This window comes from Lactuca saligna, chromosome 8 (genome assembly GCF_052625555.1).
Source record: "Lactuca saligna cultivar CGN05327 chromosome 8, ASM5262555v1, whole genome shotgun sequence".
In the NCBI taxonomy this organism is placed as follows: domain Eukaryota; kingdom Viridiplantae; phylum Streptophyta; class Magnoliopsida; order Asterales; family Asteraceae; genus Lactuca; species Lactuca saligna.
Genome location: NC_136424.1, coordinates 116426344 through 116446566, shown reverse-complemented (window position 1 = coordinate 116446566; position 20223 = coordinate 116426344). Strand labels below are relative to the sequence as shown.

At 33.4% G+C, this 20223-nt stretch overlaps 2 protein-coding genes and 1 pseudogene across 3 annotated transcripts; 2 read left to right on the top strand and 1 right to left on the bottom strand.

Annotated features, from left to right (window-relative positions):
• Positions 1-773: 773 nt before the first annotated feature.
• LOC145007950 (protein arginine N-methyltransferase PRMT10-like) lies at positions 774-3972 on the bottom strand. The gene is made up of 7 exons (XM_078966560.1): positions 3653-3972; positions 2680-2872; positions 2303-2408; positions 2022-2211; positions 1501-1686; positions 1337-1420; positions 774-1147 (listed from the first exon to the last, which is right to left on the bottom strand). Exons 1-7 carry the CDS (start codon positions 3857-3859, stop codon positions 971-973), a joined length of 1143 nt encoding a protein of 380 aa, XP_078822686.1. The 5' UTR covers positions 3860-3972; the 3' UTR covers positions 774-970.
• Positions 3973-11374: 7402 nt separating this feature from the next.
• LOC145011394 (putative receptor-like protein kinase At5g20050 pseudogene) lies at positions 11375-13079 on the top strand (annotated as a pseudogene).
• Positions 13080-13615: 536 nt separating this feature from the next.
• LOC145011831 (uncharacterized) lies at positions 13616-16564 on the top strand. 2 transcript variants are annotated; one of them, XM_078970567.1, is made up of 10 exons: positions 13616-13730; positions 14731-14802; positions 14897-15011; positions 15197-15233; positions 15331-15400; positions 15519-15623; positions 15697-15847; positions 15943-16022; positions 16102-16195; positions 16283-16564. In XM_078970567.1, exons 2-10 carry the CDS (start codon positions 14772-14774, stop codon positions 16362-16364), a joined length of 765 nt encoding a protein of 254 aa, XP_078826693.1. In that variant the 5' UTR covers positions 13616-13730; positions 14731-14771; the 3' UTR covers positions 16365-16564. The 2 variants fall into 2 exon arrangements, with proteins under 2 accessions (XP_078826693.1, XP_078826694.1); XM_078970568.1 differs by having other exon boundaries at positions 13652-13730; positions 14718-14802.
• Positions 16565-20223: the final 3659 nt, after the last annotated feature.

The following is a 20223-nucleotide window of genomic DNA, read 5'->3' as shown; positions in this document are numbered from 1 at the left end:
AGCACCGAATATGGATTATAATTCACAAAAATCTCAAACAAATGAAATACTAGAATCAATCAAATGTAGTTGCATAACAAAAAAAACCATGACATTATTCATACGTGTTCATAAGTTCATATATGAACACGTCTAAAATCTAGTGTTGTAATATGTTCATATATTTTTGAATCGCAAATCCTTGAATCCTATTGTACTCTTCATGTAATTAATCCCCAAATCTTTCAAGTTTTGCTCAATGCTCCCAAATCCTTTAATCCTTTTCTTTTCTTCAATTTTACTCCATCGTGATGTTCAACTGGTGAAATACAGACCACGAACCAAAAGGAAAATCAACCATTTCTAGTATGTTCACAGATGAGCCTATGTTCATAAATGAACATATATGCTGAAGCTAAAATCAAATAAAGAAACGCTATAAACTGATGTTATAATCGAGTGAAGGAACAATATATGTTGATGCTATAATCCATATCAAGAACAATACACACTCATGTTATAATTGAACCAGTTCCAAAAATCATTAAAAAAATCTAAAGGAGCAATATTATACTTGGTTTGCACAATATATCGTTACGAAAAAAAAAAAAATGAGAAATGATATGATCTTAAACAGTTAGATCACTATTAACAAACGAAATCGGTCAAGTAAATTACTACAATCCTCGTCTATATGTTAGCATTCGTATTGTATAACAAAATAAAATCGAACCTATATTTATTTGCATCAATTTTAGCATCCTTTACTATTGTTAGGCTTTAATAAAACAAAATTGCAATAATTGTACTTCTCTATATAAAACTAAAACGGTTTACATCTATTTTCAGTTTGTAACAAAACAAAACTTTAAAAAAAAAAAAAAAAAAAAAAAAAAAAAAAAGACAGCAACTATTCTATAGCAAACGTTACACAAAAAAAGCCAAAAACAAATGAAAAGATTCCTTCTTGTTTAAGCAAAGAATATTTTCCTCATTCTATGAAAAACTTCTTATCAACACGTGGCAGCATCTTGCCAGATGACTGTTTAATTGAATACCCAAGATCAACTTTCATCAAACGGTGATTATCTTCCGCACGTGTCATTGAGAAATTAACAAAAATTTCTTCCCCTTCATTCACACGTGCATGCGGATGCAAAAGAAAAACCTACACAATGGAAATTGCTTTGTATAAATTGTATTTGGATGATATTTGTATAATTTAGTAAAAATTTCAAAACATAATATTGTAATAAGAAGAAAAAAGAGTAGGATGCTATAATAAACATATAAATAAAAGTAATAAAAGTATGTTGCTATTTCATGCATTTAACCCAACAAAAGAGAAAAACTCAACCTGTTGTCCCCAATGTGTGCCATCATCTTGACTAGGAGCTGTGGTCAACTCAACATTTGACTCGGCTGGATTCTCTTCACTTCCCTAACAAAATATAAAAAAGAAATTGGTCAAATCACTTCTCAAATGAACTTAAAAAAGTCAAAGGTTGACCGTTGACTCACTTTAAAATGCACATCAAACCAACCACCAAAGCCACATAGCCGTGTGTCCTCTTTAGTGACTAATGATGAAATGTTGGCTTCCACTTTGAGGATTTCTTCAACTGTCACTTTTAAACAATCGATCTCTTTTAATATAGCAGGAGTTCCCACAACTTGATTTGGATGCAAAGAGTTCCACACCGATGTCTACACAATAAAAAATAATAATAATAATCTTTAAGTCCTTTCTTGTTAGCCAGGACAAGACAGGATGAAACAGGTTGTACTGCATTGGACATACACTAGACTAGGACTGACAAGACATGATAGAACAGACTGTACTGCATTGGACATACACTAGACTAGGACTGACAAGACATGATAGAACAGACTGACAAGACATGATAGAACAGACTGTCCTGTATTTTGCATGCATTAGACTGGGACTTTAGTTGACAATGATGTTATTGGGATAGTTTGTTACTTTGAACTTGGGGCATAATTGTAATTTTATACAAGAAAGTATGATACCGGATACCCACCTCCAAATAGTATTTTTTTTGCTCTTGCGAAAAGGGTTTTGTTAGAACACTCATATTGACACCATAATAAGCTTCGGTTTCTTTCAAGAAACCATGCCAATCATCCATGGAACCCTCATAATCACTCATTTTATGATCTGCTAATCCGGATCTAATAGGAGCCAACCACATGCGAGCATGACTCGGATACCTTCAAACGAAAAGAATGATTGATTATTTTTCTAAAAACAATAAAAATATTGAACAAAATGTGTAATTTAGTGGTATAAAGAACTACTTACATAATTCCATTTGGTTTAAGCCAACGATCACGTGCACAAATTACAGAATCAAACATGGATTCACGAAGAAGAAAGTACCCCATCCACTCGGAGATTATCACATCAACTGTACATCAACTTTTGGTGAGATGAAAACAAATCCAAAAAGAAGTAAAGTTTTTATTTTTCATTAAGTGTTTGTATGGATGAAGTTTTGAATGGATAAACGATGTCTATTTGTTGTAAAAGATTGTTTCTTTTTAACGAAACAAACTTAACGGGTTAAGCCATTTTGTCTGGAAAAACAAAACAGACATTATGTATACAACACTTTATCCAGATAGACATCATCCATCATAAAGACTGTTTCTTTTTTTCTTTTTTGGATTGATAATGACCTTTCTCGGGTAGTGTAATATCTTCTATTGAACCCTCAATCACTTCAATCACATCATGAAGGTTATTTGATTTAACAAGCTCTCGAGCATGAACAGCCATTTTAGTAGCTTCAACAGCATATACTTTCTTAGCACCCGCTTGTGCACACCATATTGCTAAAATGCCACTTCCTGTGCCTACATCCAACACAGTCTTTTCCCAAAAAAAAGACACCAATTTAGTCTTTGGGTTATCACTTATCACAACATTCAAGATTCAAGATTATACGTAGTATACATGTACAAGATTTCAAGTGACAAAAGACTTTTGCAAAAAAAAAACAAAAAATTTGATCATTATGCATATAAAGATTTCAAGATACATAAACATGACAATTTAGTCTTTGGGTTTCAATAAAATTCAAAATAAAGCATATATAAACATACAAGATTTCAAGTTACAACAGGGTCTTTGGCAAAAAGACATAAAATTTGATCATTATAACACACACCCAACAAAAATTTGCATTTAAAGATTTCAAGATGCATATACATAGTCTTTGGATTAGCATAAAATTCAACATTCAAGAATATATACAAGATTTCAAGTTGCAACACCCAACACAAATTTGCACAAATTTAAAGGTTTCAAGATACATATACATACGAATAGCTCAAAAAGTTACTTGGGTTCTTAGCACATATCCAAACAAGATCAATTTAACATCTTTTGTTCCTATTCTGTAAACCAACCGGAGTTCAATACATCCGGCCGCCGTCAACCGTCCGCCGGACCTATTTCATGCCATGTGACCTGGTAAGGATGCCCTTCATGCCTCGGAGGCCTTGAGGCTAACCATTTTTTTAAGTATATATAATTTCTGTAGGTTTATTTTTAGTTAAATTTGCTTTCACCTTCCTCATTCAGGGAAGAAAACGAGCATATAGCAGTTTAACGTAAACATGTGGATACAGGAAGGGTAATGAGATGTACCTTTCCGATGAAGTGGTGTTTATTGTGGAAAACGGAGTTGTAGTAAGCGTCCATTCGAACTCGGTCGGAGAGCATCTCTTTTTGGTGGTGAAGAAAAGCGTATGTGCAGAAGTAGTTGGCGAAGTCGACTTCTTTGTCCACGGGACTCCGGCCATTGCTGGTAGCTGTACGCCTTTCGGCGGCGGCACCGTTAGCTGTGCTTCCCATCAAGATATGGCGTTTGAATCTTTACCAGAGAGACAGGTAGACCGACATACGCATATATGGAAGTATGGAACTTTCGATTAGGGCACAACGACCGTTGACTCTCTTTCAAACTACGAACTTATTCCATCTCTAATTCTTAATAATAAAAATAAAAATAAATAAATAAATAAATACAAGATATAGAGATATTTATCGTGAAATCTCTATCTACCTGGGCCTTAAAAGATAGAAAAAGCAACCAAAGCGGAGCCCTAATAGTCCCTATCTTTTAGAAAAAGCAACCAAAACAGAGTTGTTATTTGAATATTGATAAGTTATCAATAGTCATTTAAATAGGTCTCTAATAAATTGAAAAGAATCGATATATGATACTTGACCCGATCAGTTTTGAATTCGGATTGGGTGTTGGGTTCAGAAATTCGGATAATCGAGTCATTTAAATAGGTCGAGTGTTGAGTAGGTTTAAAAAAATTTAGGTATACCCTCTTTCAAAAAAAAATAAAAAAATAGATATATCCAAATTTAAATTAAAAAAATTGATACATTAACTATAATAACTATTAAACTTTATTGATTCATTAACTTAGATAGTTGTTATTTGAATATTGATAAGTTATCAAATAGTCAATTTCAAATGAAAAAGAAAAGGTTGCATAACAAAAAGATTACAAAGAAAGCCTAATGCACATGTAGGGGTAAATGTGATATTCTATTTATTTCCTATTATTTTTCTGGAATATAATGTATCCTTAAGATAAAATCTTAAGTTAGTTAATATGATTTTTAATAACAAATTAACAAGTATAAAATCGTGTCGTTCCATTACTGACAAAGTTGAATCCTTTCAAATGTTTTAAAAGAAAAGTTTTAGAATTGTTATTATAACTACGTTTTGGGTGTTATAGATTTTTTCGACAAACATGTCTATTGATACTGATTAAAATTTTGTATGTAATGAAGAAAAATTTAAGAGGCCTAAATGTATCAACCAAATTGTGGGTAATTTTCGAGTATACACGAATATACCCAGCCCAAATTAAAACCTGAATACCTAAAGTGCAATATAAGTCAGGTATCGTGTAGTATTTTTTAAAAAAAACCCAAACTACCCGATCTGAACTACTTGAAACGTGAAAATTATACCCGATCTGCCAATCAACACCCTATCCCCATCTTGTGGGACCCCTTTATTTCCGTAGGATCTCAATTCAGTAGGCGAAGTAGGAAGCCATTTTTCACACTTGCTGGAAAAATCTGGAATTTATCACATGGGACACGGGCGTGCCCTTTAAAAGGCGTGGCACGCCTCCAGCCCAAGGGTTAATCTTGTTTTTAGGGTTTGGGGTATTCAAAGATCATTAACTCCAAGGGTTTGCCATTTCTCAGCCTCCATAAATCCTAAATTGACTTTGAGGAAACTATAGCCTCCTTTTGTAATTTTAATCTCATCCTTTCTCCTAAAATTCATTTTGATGCTCATTTGGTGGTCTTTGGTGCTCTAAAGTACTCAAGCTTATTACCACTTCTAGACTTTTGTAAGTCATAAAGTTTCATGCTTTATGGTGTTTTAACTTTTTGATCTAAGAGTATTTAGAGTCTTAGTGATTTGTTTGATGTTTTGGTCCCTTAGATGGTTTGATCTATGTAGTTTGGACAACTCCATGATCTTTGGGTAGTGTTCAACCTCATATATAATGTGTCCCTAGTAACTTAGGGCTCTCAAAGTCCCTGAGTTACTATAACAGACCACTATCAATCTTAGATACATGTTCCACCATAGGCACATACTACCATCCATCCCATAATCATTTTTTTTCTCTCTCTCTCTCCCTCCCTCCCTCCTTCCCTCTCCCTCTCTCTGTCTCTCTAGGATTCTTCTCATGCATAAGCATGCACTAGAATGCTTTTATAACAACCCTACCACTGCCAGGTGTATCAGAACACCCAAAATCTTAGCAAAGACATCGCAAACTACCTAGATTCCCAACTTAGACTTGCTCATACACAAGTGCTTATACCAACACACTCTAGCACTCCCCCAAGATCACTAGGAACACTCACCCCACCCTGCTATCAACTGCGAGAGAAACTCCTACCAGTTTCAACTAACTATCTTATAAATACAATTACATGCAACAAAATTTAAATAATCCTTCGACGAAAATACCCAACCCTACAACGGTTAGACTTATATGAGAGTTGCGCAATATGGTCACGTCAATCATCATAAATTTATTTAACATTTGCAGCATGTAACCTATCATATTTCATTTAATAGTTAATTTACATCAATATGAGTTCCACAAAGCACAAAACAAACAACATTCGAGCAGTAACACTCAAGTAAAAAGGGCATCATAAGGATCATACAGTTCTAACACATAATTTCCAAGGGATCCTTAGCCTACACACTATCATGCATCTCTAACAACTCATATATCACACATAAAAGGCATATCTCCTAAGCAAACACTTTAGCATGCAACCCTGAGTAGATCCTGTAACACACGCAGATTCGGACTAGTCAATAATACGCGTTAAAAATGATTTTTATATTATATAGGATATATAATCTTAACCAAAGTAATAGTTATGGTCAACAATTGTAAAATATTTCACGTAATAAAGAAGAATTATGTGAATATTATGTGTTTCATGATTATTATAATATAAATAGGAAAAATCAGCCGAATCATCCGTAAATTGAAAAAATAAGTGCGCCAAAACACACACACACACACACACACACACACACACATATATATATATATATATATATATATATATATATATATATATAGGGGATAGTGAATATACATTACAGCCCCACCTAAGCTTAGGTACTAAACCTCTAAAATATGTCGTTTTAACATGCTAAATATACCCGGTTTGGTTTCACTTGGTAAATATATCATTCTCCATAACATTTCTTTCTTTCATTATCGTTTTATCATCTCCGTTTTCTTTCCTCAATTATCGTTTATTACTTCATCCAAGTGAACATTACTAAACCCTAAACCTAAACCTAAACCTTAAATTTAAACCCTAAACACTAAAGCTAAACCCTACACCCAAAATCTAAACCTTAAACCCTAAACCCTAAACCCTAAACCCTAACCCTAAACCCTAAACTCTAAACCTCAACCCTAAACCCTAAACCCTAAACCCTAAAATGTAGACCCTAAACTCTAAACCCTAAACCCTATTGTGTCAATCTTGAATTTACATCTTGAAGTATTAATCGTGAATTCATTAACCGTAATCTTTATATAGTAAAACAATATATTTTCAAGAGGTTTAGTACCTAAGCTTAGGTGGGGCTGTAATATATATATATATATATATATATATATATATATATATAGAGAGAGAGAGAGAGAGAGAAAGTACACGTCTTCCTGATCCCGAAAATATAAATTTCGTATAAATATGACTCCGTGTGAATTAGATATGATTTTTATAAAATATAAAAGTCAGTCGCGCACAACGATATATGACGTAAAAAGTTACGAAGAGAATGGTTATTTTTTAGCTAATGTCACCAAAACAAAAATCGTATTACTCCTTAAAATATGATTTTTTAGAAAAAGAATGCTAAAAACGGAGTTTGTATGAGAGAATTATGATTTAGCAAAATCATATAAGTTTATAAAAATATTGACGAAAAATAAAGTCAAAATTAGCCGACTAAGTCTAAACGAAAGTTGTAGATCTCGTCGATAGCTACACATGGATATAAAGAACAACAAAAACGGAGTTCGTATAAACGAGTTATAAGTTATAATAGCATATATATATGTATTAAAATAAAGTATATATATATATATATATATATATATATATATGTGTGTGTGTGTGTGTGTGTGTGTATCATTAGAAAGGTATCGACGATACGGTCATTATAAGACTAGTGTTGAGTACTTTCGATATTATTTTAGTACAAATATCGTTAAATCTATCTAAAATAGTAATATAAAGGGATGTTTTTGTCGTTTATATAACTATAAGGTTATTAAGTAACTACAGAGGGTAGTTTTTGAAAATTCAATTACTATAAATAAGAGTCTCTAGGCTCTCATATTTATTGCACAATTCTCTTGATTCAAGAGTATTTCTCTTCTTATCCACCGAGCATTTCGGTCCCTCGTGATTCAGTTTCTCTTTCTGTAGTTTTAGTATAGTAAGGTGAGTGTTAAAAACTGCAAAAATCTTTCTTAGAAAGATTCAGCCACGAAGTTATGCCGCTGCAGAGCCTGGTTCCTAGCCAAACCCCCCGGTAAGTGAGTTATGTTTACCCTTTTTTAAGTCTAACTTATGTTTAAGTTCATTATCGTTATTATTAACTTATAAACAAGATTTATCAGTGATTCCAAGTCGCTATACCGATTGATCTACTTACGGGGATGATATATAGGTTGTGATTTAGCGAGGTGTTTAAAGTGGGATTTCCAAACAATATATTTCGTATACCAAACGGACCGTACCTCCGATATGATCCTACCTAGTTGTTCCTTACTTGATAGATCATGAAAGTAGACTTTGAGTTAATGATGAATCTAGACTAATAATTAGTCGCAATAAAGCTTAGACTAAAACTTAGCGATAATAATGTTAGGTTTTGTCGAAGGAAAGTAGAATCGTTAGAAGCGAAGCGTTGTCCGAGTTTGGAATCATTACTTTAACACATGAGTGCATAGTCCCTTTCATGAATATGATTTTAATACAATTATTGATCGAAGTATTAAATATATGTTTATCTGTGAATTATTTGATGTTGTTTAAAATACGTGTTAAAGAACATACCTGATAATATATGATGATTTAGGGTAAAGAGTAAATCTAAATTAATTATGAGGCATATCAGATAGTATCTTCTTATAAGTACGAGTGAGATATACACATAGAATAGAAAATTAAAAGATGTCATTGATCCGGGAGCATGGATTAGACATGGTCATTTGTCCTTAGTCCGAGAGTATGTATAAGACATAGTTATTTGTCATTAATCCGGGAATATGGATTTAGACATAAACAATTGTCTTTAGTCCGAGAGTATGGATAAGATATAGTTATTTGTCATTAATCTGGGAGTATGTATTGAGGCATAGTCAATTGTCCCTAGTCCGAGAGTATGGAATGGACACAATTATTGATCTGAGAGCATGGATTAGACATACTTGATCCAGGAGTATGGAATAAGTAAAAAGGTAAATTTTAGATCCGAAAGTATGGACAATGTCGTTGAGAGGATTGGCGGGGTGGGGTAAGAGTTGTTTATACATGGTGGAAATTGTATACTTGTGAGTTCTAATATATATATATATATATATATATATATATATATATATATATATATATATATATATATAAATAACATTTTGGGATTGAAATCCCAATGTACTCACCAGGTTTTCCAACCTAACTCACTCAGTTTTTTGTATCACATGTGTCAATATGAAGCTACATTACACTGAGAGATTAAGGAAACGTAGATCACTAGTATAAATGAATGTAAGGTCTGTTTATGCTTATGTTTTTTTTATTGACGATGACATCCAATGTTTTAAAAGGAATAAAATACATTTCTTCGAAAATGTTGTGATAACATATTTATCATGTTTTTCTGAGAACAAATTCTGCAACATTTTTTTTAAATGATACTCTGATTTTCAAATAAAGCATAAACAAATCGGTCTTTTTTGGTCGTGAATTCGGGGATGTCACAGATCCTTAGCCTAACTTATAGCATACATATCATATTATAACACATATAACAACAACTCAAATGCAACATATATAAAACAAGTATAAATATTTTGGGAAATCACTTACTGGCTGTACACATCGCATCTTCTTTCTCCTGCCCTTGAAATGAATCTTTTTCTAAAAAGGTTTATAAAAACTCTTAACTCCATAGTTTGAGTTTGGAATCCTACGAATGTTCATCCAAATCCCTCAAATCAAGGCTCTAATACCAATTTACAATATCCCAAAAACTCGGGCTAAAACTTCAAAAAAAAATAATAATAATAATATAACATCTATTTTCAGTAAAGTTATAACCATTTGATCATAAACCATTATTCCGAAATCGGAGTTAATAAGAAGATAGAGCGGAATCTCAAATCATAAAAATTTTGATGTGTGTGTATAATCCCGCCTTCACAATCTGATAAGTACTTGCAAAATATTTAATTCACAACTATAAGCACAAATCTTAGTGAGTTCCCCAAAATATCACATACATCACAACATAATAATCAACTAAAGGTTATCAACAAACTCTGGTGACTATCAACGGTTCCAATAAGCTAACAGCATGCCCGGTGGATTAACAACACACCTCATAGGTTATCAACAACCTTGGGGACTAACAACAGTCCTATGGACTTACAGTAGTCCTGGAGTTATCAGACCCTAATTTCACATATAACAAAAATCAACAAATAATACCCAGTTGATCGACATGCATATATTATCAAAAATGCAAGTATAGTGAGAAGACCCACCTCGTGAGTAGGAACTAGCACACAACAGCTCACACACTAGATAGATATGTACAATGAGACACCTAACATCAATAAAGAGGTACCCTCTTAGTCTACACCCTAAATTTGACAAAGAGTCAACCATGGTTAAAGTTAACGGTCAATGTCAAAGTCCACTTCAATAGGTCGCCATGACGTGGCCTCCCATTGCCACGTTGTGGGAGAAAAACGAGATTGTGTTTTTGTTTTTTTTTTCCAATTACATGTGTGTGTGTGTGTGTGTATATATATATATATATATATATGTTTTTCAATCAAGAGAGTGATGTCACTAATATCATCACGACTAACACGTTATTATGGGTTATATTAGCACCATGTCATAAAAAATTAATATGTTAGCTAAAAACTGGGTTGGTCGTTCAAATGGTCAAACATTAAAACAAATTGAAAAAATATAGTATCAAAAATAGAATTTTATTAAAATTTAATGTCTTGATTGTAAGAAAAGTAAAAGTAGAATTTTTATATAAATTTTTATTGTTTTAAAGCAATTTCCCTTACTTTCACGGTCTTTAATTTAATGTTAATAATATTTCATTAACTTTATGTAAAGAAGTGTTCCATCAAATAGTCAAAATACTTTAAACAAGTATGCGGTCTTGGTCTTTGTATAAAATGCATCTTTTAACATTTTGTAATGTCGATTTTCATACTCCGTAATAAGGAAAATAAACCATATGAATAATATTATATAAAATTTATACATTAAAATATTCAAATGATGATCCATGAAATACATTAAAGTAGATGATTTAATATAAACTGATCATCCAAATATACGTTTAATAACATTTTCTATTATACGTAGATCGAAAATGAACTAATGAGTAAACGAGTGCTTGATAAGGTCTCCTTGGATCTAAAGAAAAGTCAAATATTTAATATAAATGTAAATTACAAGTACACATCATCAATTTAAAAAAGAGCATATAAGAACAAACCAAGAGAAAAGTCAAACTTCTAACAAGTCAAACATTACACACCAATAGCGATTTTTCAAACTGAAGAACTTATCAAAATCAGATACATAAGATGACAAGTCGACAACCCTAATATTACAGAAGAATTCATCAAATTTATTTCATTTCAGTAGCCAAAATCGATGGATTAATCAAGGTATGATTATACTTCATTAATGGAGGACAGAAAAGCTAATATCATCGCTGTTTCATCGATCATCTTCCTCATCGTTGTCATCATTGTCGCCCGGGTAGTTCTAGATCTAAAAAGATCGTTTTTTCTAATCGTCGGCGCCGCCGTTGCTGGGATTTTAGCAGTCATTGCTTTCTACTTCATCCGGCGACATCTCCACCACAGACGAAGGATGATGGAAACTAGACTCGCATCTGAAGGAAAAGAGCTCCGAATCGAGTATAGCTTTCTCCGGAAAGTAGCCGGACTTCCGACGAAGTTCAGGTATAAAGAGCTTGAGGAAATCACCGACAACTGGAAATCTTTAATCGGAAGAGGAGCTTCCGCTTTTGTGTTCAAAGGAATCATGAAAGACGGCACCGCCGTCGCCGTGAAAAGGATCCAACATGAAGAGGAGAGGGGAGAGAAGGAGTTCAGGTCGGAAATCGCCGCCATTGCCAGCGTTCAACATGTAAATCTCGTTCGTCTTTTTGGGTACTGCATTCATAATAATTTACGATTTCTTGTTTATGAGTTCATCCCGAATGGGTCTTTAGCCAATTGGATCTTTTCACGACCACGTTTAACGACGAGGGGAAACGATATCGGCGGAGGTTGCTTGTCGTGGGATCTCCGATCTGCGGTTGCACTCGACGTCGCGAAAGCTCTCGCCTACCTACACCATGACTGCCGGTCAAGAGTCCTCCATCTCGACGTGAAGCCGGAGAACATCCTCCTCGACGAAAACCACCGTGCCATTGTTTCCGACTTCGGATTATCTAAGCTAATGACACGAGATCAGAGCAGAGTTTTGACCACATTACGAGGGACAAAAGGGTACTTGGCTCCGGAATGGTTGTTAGAACTCGGAGTAACGGAGAAATCAGACGTTTTCAGCTACGGAATGGTGTTGTTAGAGCTCATCGGCGGGAGAAGAAACGTGACGGTGATAGACACCGGCGGCGCCGGTGACCGTTCAAAGAGAAAGTTTCAGTATTTTCCGAAGATAGTGACGGATAAGTTGAAATCAGGGAGGTTGATGGAGGTGGTGGATCAACGGCTGATGGATCTCGGAGGGCTTGATGAGAAGGAAGTGAGGAAAATGGTGTACGTGGCGCTGTGGTGCATACAAGAGAAGGTGAGGCGGCGGCCGACGATGTTGGAGGTGGTGAAGTGGCTGGAAGGGCGAGTGGCGGTGGAGGAGCCGCCGGAGACCCAGATGATAGTCGTTGACCTTTTATCGATAGATGATGAAGATGATGAAGGTGAAGGGCAAAATGGTAATAAAAGGAAAAAGCCAAAAAAGATTATTGCTAGAGCTGCTTCCCAATTGAATGGTTGCTTGACTACGAGTACCAATTCTTTGCAATCAAAATCCTTTTCGTATTCTATGTCCATTATTTCACCACGATAGTAACCCTATCAATTTTAGTATATGTTGTAATGATTTATTTGTACATTGAACCAAAATCATACATTAACTTGGATTTGATTTTTGGGTTTTTAATCCTTTTGAATCAACGAATCTTTTCCTTAAAGACGACTACAATGAATATTTTATCTTTATCTTTAATGTTATATATACATATATATATATATATATATATATATATATATATATATATATATATATATATATTGTATTTCAAAAACTATAATTCATTTTCTCACAATACTTATATATAAATAAAAACTACAACTACTAGTTTTTAGTTATAAACAAGTGCTATAAGTTAACGCTTCCAACTATAAAACATATGCTTATCATTAGCTAGTTTTATCAAACATATATATTTAAAAATTAATACATCTATAACTTTATTTATGTATAAATATTTAAAAAAATAATTATAAAAAAAAACGACTAAAATAAAATATGAACATAATTGGTTAGAAGACATATCATTAATTAGCATGGCATGTTCTTTTGAACTCGACAATGGACACCTAATTTACCTTTCTAGAAGCGTCGAGAAAAAGGCAAAAGGAGATTTCACATGTCAAATTGATTTGATTTTTCTTGGAAATTAGCATCCAAGTGGGAGGACCGAAAATGTAATTAACGAAAAGAACGAGGTAGCCAATAGTCCAAACTTACCAAAACTTAAAACTCTAAATCTTTTGTCGATAGAACAAGAACACACAAACACGCATTGCTTCCATTGGTGACTCCGTTCGACTATCTTCAGGTACTTTCTGATCTGAAAATCCCCAATTTTTCTGTAGATCTAGTGAAAACACTTGCGACGTGCTATAGAAAAATCGTTGATATCCGTTACTAATTATATATCTCAGTGATGTACATACGCATTTAGATTTTAGATATGATAATTGATAAAAGTTGCATTTTTTGATAATTTTTACGAAACTGTTATGCTCTTTTGCACGAGTAATTAACAAAACGAAGCAATTCGTTACTAATTCCATTCGGAGATTCGAGTTCATTTGAAGATTCAGCGGTCAAATTGGTCCATTTTCACCTTGAAATCGACGAGGATATGTTTGGTTATCGATAGGAAACACTTTCGCTATTAGATTATACAAAATTTGTCAGATATATCTGTCAGCTCTTAAGTAGTAAAACCAGAAGCATAAATGCCAATTTTGTATTTCAAGAATTACTAGGTTTTTCAGTATGAATGGACTCTAACCGGAAGAAGAGATATGAACTTTTCTGTTCATATACTCCCTCACCCCTTTGCAAGAATTTGGGTTTTGGGATGTCCATAATTTTGTAGCTTTACTTTGTTGGAAAATTTCCAAACTAGAATTATACATTTGCCCATTTGTTACTGTTACAATTAGTCCTAGGATCTCCATGAGTGCGTAGATGTTCTTCAAATGCCATATAATGTTTTAGGATTGCAAATTGGTTTTGCAAGCAATTGTAAACTTTACTGGTTTGAGTATTTAAGAATCAAGATAATCAATGTTGCCTCCATGTACAATCATTTCAAGTGTTTAAAATGTTGTGGGTGATTCTACTCTCTATATATTTCAACCCAACACCCTAGTTCTTGTCTCATTTTGAATGGGTATATTAGTAATTTAGTATATTAGTATATATCCATTTGGGATACAAGAACTCATCTGTTTGACAACTTATACATATCAAATCATGTTTCTTATTTAATGGATGTTCTACAAGAAAGATTTTCATTACATTTTGATGGTAGGGTTTCATTGCAGGTTTTTTTTTTCTTGGTGGCTGTATTTCTTTTATCTATAATATGAGTTTCAGTGGCCCTTCTCTCGGTTCTGGTAAAAAAACTTTTCCTTTTCCTTTTCCTTTTTCTTTTTTCTTTTTCTTTTCCATTTATATTTATTTTCAACATTGGTTGTTTTTCCATGAAAGGTGGAAGAACTGCCAGAAGGGTATTCGAATTTGGAAGAACATATGTTGTGAAACCTAAAGGCAAACACCAAGCAACCATTGTATGGTTACATGGCCTTGGTGATAATGGTTCAAGGTAACTGTAATTGACTAATTTCAATTTCATCATTTCATTTTCCTTCTCTATTTGGCTATATATATTATCATCCCTAAATTAACCCTTATCAGATTCTTCACAAATATTATTGTTAAATGTTTAACTACATCTACAATATTTTAATAACAATTCAGAATTTAAAATCCATATTTTTCCTTCTGCAGCTGGTCCCAGCTCTTGGAGACTCTTCCTCTTCCAAATGTAAGCAAACACTTATTAATTTATTATGCAGTCTTTAAAATATAAATGATAATTATAAATTCTAAACTTGATTATTAAATCTTTCCATGGTTTTTAGATCAAGTGGATATGCCCTACTTCACCTTCTCAACCATTAACCTTATTTGGTGGCTTTCCCACAACTGCATGTATGATTTAAATTTTCATAACACTATTTTACATCTATATCTATATATATTTTTTATTATCATAACGTAAAGTTGTATTCCCAAGGGTAAATACGTAATTATGTATGATGGATTTTAGGGTTTGATGTAAGTGACTTATCTGAAGATGCACATCAAGATGTAGAATCAATGGATGCTTCTGCAGCACATGTATTGAGTCTGTTATCTACTGAACCTTCAAATAGTAAGTTCCAAATTTGATTTACTTTTTTTACTTGAGATAAATTCAAGAAATGTTTGACTTTTTTTTTTTGTAGTCAAACTTGGTGTAGGAGGGTTTAGTATGGGAGCAGCAACTGCTCTATATTCTGCAACTTGCTTCTCCCATGGAAAATTTGGAAATGGAAACTCCTACTCAACTCATTTGGATGCAGTTGTTGGCCTTAGTGGTTGGCTTCCATGTGCAAAGTTTGACTCTGACTCTCCTCACCATTTTACCTTTTTACCCCTTGTACTTAAACCACATTTCTATTTTTAATAACAATTTTAAAAAAAAATTGTAGGGATCTGAGTAACAAGGTGGAAGGGGAGGAAGCTGCAAATCGGGCTTCATCCTTGCCTGTTTTACTCTGTCATGGCAAAGGTAAATATTTTAAAAAATTATTCCAATTATTTATTTATTTATATTAATATTTTAGTAATTTTTCTACGATTTATGGCAGCTGATGATGTGGTACGCTTTCGTTTTGGCGAGAAGTCGGCACAAAAATTAACTTCAACCGGCTTCAAAAACCTCACTTTCAAATCCTATGACTCGTATGTCAGATACTGATACTGTTACTGTTACTGATACTGATACTGATAATACTGTCAGATGTTGACAGTGTGAACTGTTTATTGTAGGCTTGGACACTATACGATTCCTGAAGAGATGGATGAGGTTTGTTCATGGCTGACTTCAAAATTGGAGCTGGAAGGTAAGTAGTGGTTTTTTGATGATTTGAAAAAAAAAAAACGAAAAAAGAAAAAGAAAAACAATCTCTACTTATGTAAAGTATTGTTTTTTTTTTTTGGGTGTTTTAGTTGGGAAGTTTGTAATGAGTAGGAGAATTAATTAGATATATTGTATGATCGAATCTTATTACTTTGCATTTCTTGAGGTGGATTCTTGATTTTTAAGATTTATTTTACATTTGCTGACTTTAATTTTAAGGAATTGTGGATTTGCGTATAAAAATATGGAAATAAAGATGAAAATGGAATAAGTTGTTTGAAATAGCATGGAGATTTTTTAGTTAACTTAACAATGGGAATATTTTGTTTGATTCTGTGTACTTTGTTTTTATTTGTGTTTTTGATGAATGAAAAAGTCTTGTGATATATTCTCATAAAAAGTGGAGAATATGTTTGGATTTTGTTTGATCGAATCTTAGGGCTATAAAAAAAATATTTTTATAATATTCCGTATTTAATAGAATCATGTTAGAGTTTCCATAATAGGAAAGATTTTTCTTTACTTACTCTTTTATGTTTTTTGATTCCTACCAAAACAGAAATACAAACTATGTAAATTCATAAAATATTATTAGAATTATGAAGAAAAAAACTATATGTATGGAGATTGTAATTTTACAAACAAAGTGAACAATAGTTTGTCTGGTTTTGACAACACTTAAAAAACAATAATGCTTTTCTATGTTTTGTTTTGATAGTTCAGATAAAAATGTGTTGTAAATTATTTTTTTTGAAGTGAGACATGTCAAACAAAAAATAGAAATTCATTATTAGTTTATTTTTTGCACAATGATATAGATTAGTGGAAAAAAACTAAAAATGTAGTATTGTATGAATAAACTTTGTTATAAAGAAAAAAAAAAGCCCATATTATAATTTGTTGAAATTTATATTACAACTAGAAATGAAAGTGTATGTTTACAAGGATTTTCCTAACAACAAATTATTCCAAAAATCTATGAATAAATAGACACATCTTGAATGATGTCAAATTGTGTAAAGCTCAACCATTTTCATCCGAGTTTTCATCGAGCCTAATGACTTCTCTTGTTTTGATAATCTTTCATGTAAGAATTAAAAAATGTTTATATGTATGTCCCAAGACATCTCAAAAAGTTTTGCTCACCATTGACTCGGTCGAGAACGTGCATTGCTATCACATAAAGACACCATTAAATAGACTAAGAAGGGGGTATAACCACAAAAACTTTTATCATCTTTCAATATTTTGCAAAGCAAAAGTCGTTTGCAAAAAAAGGTAATTTTTAAAATACTTAACGTTAGAAATTGGATTCTAGGAAATCTAAATGAGTTATCAATATTTCGAAGGTATTTTTTGTTAGAAAATATTAAAAACTACATTTTTAAAGGTCAAAGGGTTTTTTTTTTTTCTTTCAAAAATACATATTTTCGAACAACTTCCAAAAGTGAAAAATATGTTCAAAATTTTTGACTTGCGAAGCTACTTTATGTTAGATGGAAGTTGAGAACATTCTTAAATATATGTGAATGGCTATTGATATATGGTAGTTAGGAAGAGCTCAAAATAAAAGGTAACTCATGCGAGTTTTCAAACTAATAAAGATGACTCTTGCTGACAGTAAGGATTTGTTTTTATTAAATGGAGAAGATGTGAATGGAAGAGTTCCAAGTAGAGCTAGGTAGCAGACTTAATAACATAATTTGAGTATATAATAGTAAATGAAGTTGCTAAGGAAGCTATAAGCATGAAGAAGTTCATTAGAGATTGAAACATCCAAAAATACGGTTCAAAATTTTCATTTTAAATCATTCATAAAACCATAATTATTATTCTTGATCTCATAAAACATAAGTAATGTATATCAAAATATCATAACATCTGCCAACAACATCAGAGTATAAAAATCTCAGGCTGAACATGTGGTGTGTACACTGCAATCATCTTGAGCTCTTCCCCTTGCCACCGGAAGCACCTGGAACTAAAACTGAAAACTTTAAGCATGAAACTTAGTGAGTCTCCCCAAACTACCCCATATCATACACATAGCATATAAAATGCAGCTAGGAGATACGGGCATCGCCTACACTCAACTAACTATAACATACGGGCCTCGCCCACACTCATCTATCTAAGAGATACGGGCCTCGCCCACACTCTGCTAACCAGGAGATACGGGTCTCGCCCACACTCAGCTGGCTAGGAGGTACGGGTCTCGCCCACGCTTTGCTATTCGGGAGATACGGACCCCGCCCATACTCCGCTAACTAAACATACATACAAGTATCACGCAGATAACAAGTATAACTATAATCTACCAGTTCATAACATGCACAGATAATACTAAGATATGGGCTCAACCCACACTTAACTACTCCACATGGGCCGACATTGGTGCCTTCGACTCGTCCCTACTAAAGGAAACTCACATCTCAAGCTGGTTGCTGAAATATCATGTGAGGAATTTCTGAGGCTGCTCCGGCGACTCCCCGACTATCATTATCACAATAAACACTTAGTCAAAAACTCATAATCCTTCTAAGGGTAAAATGACCATTTTACCCTTGGTTAAAGTCAACATTATGGTCAAAGTCAACATTATGGGTTGACCCAACTCACCAAGTTCTATAACTCAAAAATCCTGAAACTGCGACCCAACTCGCAAAGTCACCTCCACGACTCATCGAGTTCTATCGAGCTACTCATAGTCGCAATTCTAGCGAATTAACTTGTTGAGTCATCCTTAGATTCGTCGAGTTCTACCATAATCAGAAACGGGACAAAAATACTCAACTCATCGAGTCCCTCTCTGGACTCGCCGAGTTCCTCACTTTGTTTGGGCCATCTTAAAGAATTAAGCCGCTAATCTATAGATCCAAACCCCATACTCCATTCACACACTGGAAATACCATTTTAAGGCTAAAGCTTCCAACTTTACCCGCTGTTAGTCCTTCTTAATGGGTTTAGCTAAAACCCTAGTCCTCTAGGACATAGATCTTTGTCCCAAGGTCATAATACTCCAACCCAAAGCATGAAAACCGAGTTCTAGGTCCTAGACATCAAATGAACACGTAAAGTCTCATACTTTACTTCCATGCATGGCATTTTGGGCTTAAAAAGGCCAAACTAACACCTTATAGCTTGCATGGGGGTTTCAATGGCATAAATTTTGCATCTTTATGCCTTAACAACCCTTAATGATTCCAGATCTAAAAGAATCCTTGCTTGGGACGCCCATATCCCTAAAGGCTAAGCTTCTTGGACCAAAACCCTAATGAAGTGAAGATAGGAAGATCTAAGAAACTAATAAACAAGGTAGAGGCTTGTGTGACATCCTCATTTTCACGACCATAAAAGACCGATTTTGTTTATGCTTTATAAAAATCAGAGTATCTCTTTTAATAAAAACGATGCAGAATTTGTTCCCAGAAAAACATGATAATTTCATTATCAAAGCATTTCCGAAAAAATATATTTTTATTCATTTTAAAACATTTGGGATGTCATCGTCAATACAGAAACATAAATACATTCATTTACACTAGTGATGTATATCTTCTTAATCTCTCAGTGTAATGTAACTTTACATCATCACCTATGATACAAGTAAACTGAGTGGGTCAGGTTGGGAAACCTGGTGAGTACATAGGGTTTTCAACCCACAATAATATAATTATTATGTTTAATCATCAAACAATTAACCCAATTACCCATCCCTATTATCTTCTTTATTCCTAAGTACCTTCCCTAAGGATTTATCCTAAGGATCGTCTCCTACATCATGTTTACGTCTCATCTCCTTACATCGTATTTCCTTATATGTTTGTTCCTAAGGACTATCCCTAAGGA

What these genes read in the sequence shown, in the direction of transcription:
- LOC145007950 (XM_078966560.1), bottom strand. Translation starts at nt 3,859, where the DNA reads ATGGGAAGCACAGCTAACGGTGCCGCCGCCGAAAGGCGTACAGCTACC. An exon ending in AACACCACTTCATCGGAAAG is followed by an intron (nt 2,873 to 3,652) that starts GTACATCTCATT and finishes TTTTGGGAAAAG; the next exon opens with ACTGTGTTGGATGTAGGCAC. An exon ending in AAAAAAAATACTATTTGGAG is followed by an intron (nt 1,687 to 2,021) that starts GTGGGTATCCGG and finishes TTTATTGTGTAG; the next exon opens with ACATCGGTGTGGAACTCTTT.
- LOC145011831 (XM_078970567.1), top strand. Translation starts at nt 14,772, where the DNA reads ATGAGTTTCAGTGGCCCTTCTCTCGGTTCTG. An exon ending in TGGCTTTCCCACAACTGCAT is followed by an intron (nt 15,401 to 15,518) that starts GTATGATTTAAA and finishes GATGGATTTTAG; the next exon opens with GGTTTGATGTAAGTGACTTA. An exon ending in ACTTTCAAATCCTATGACTC is followed by an intron (nt 16,196 to 16,282) that starts GTATGTCAGATA and finishes TGTTTATTGTAG; the next exon opens with GCTTGGACACTATACGATTC.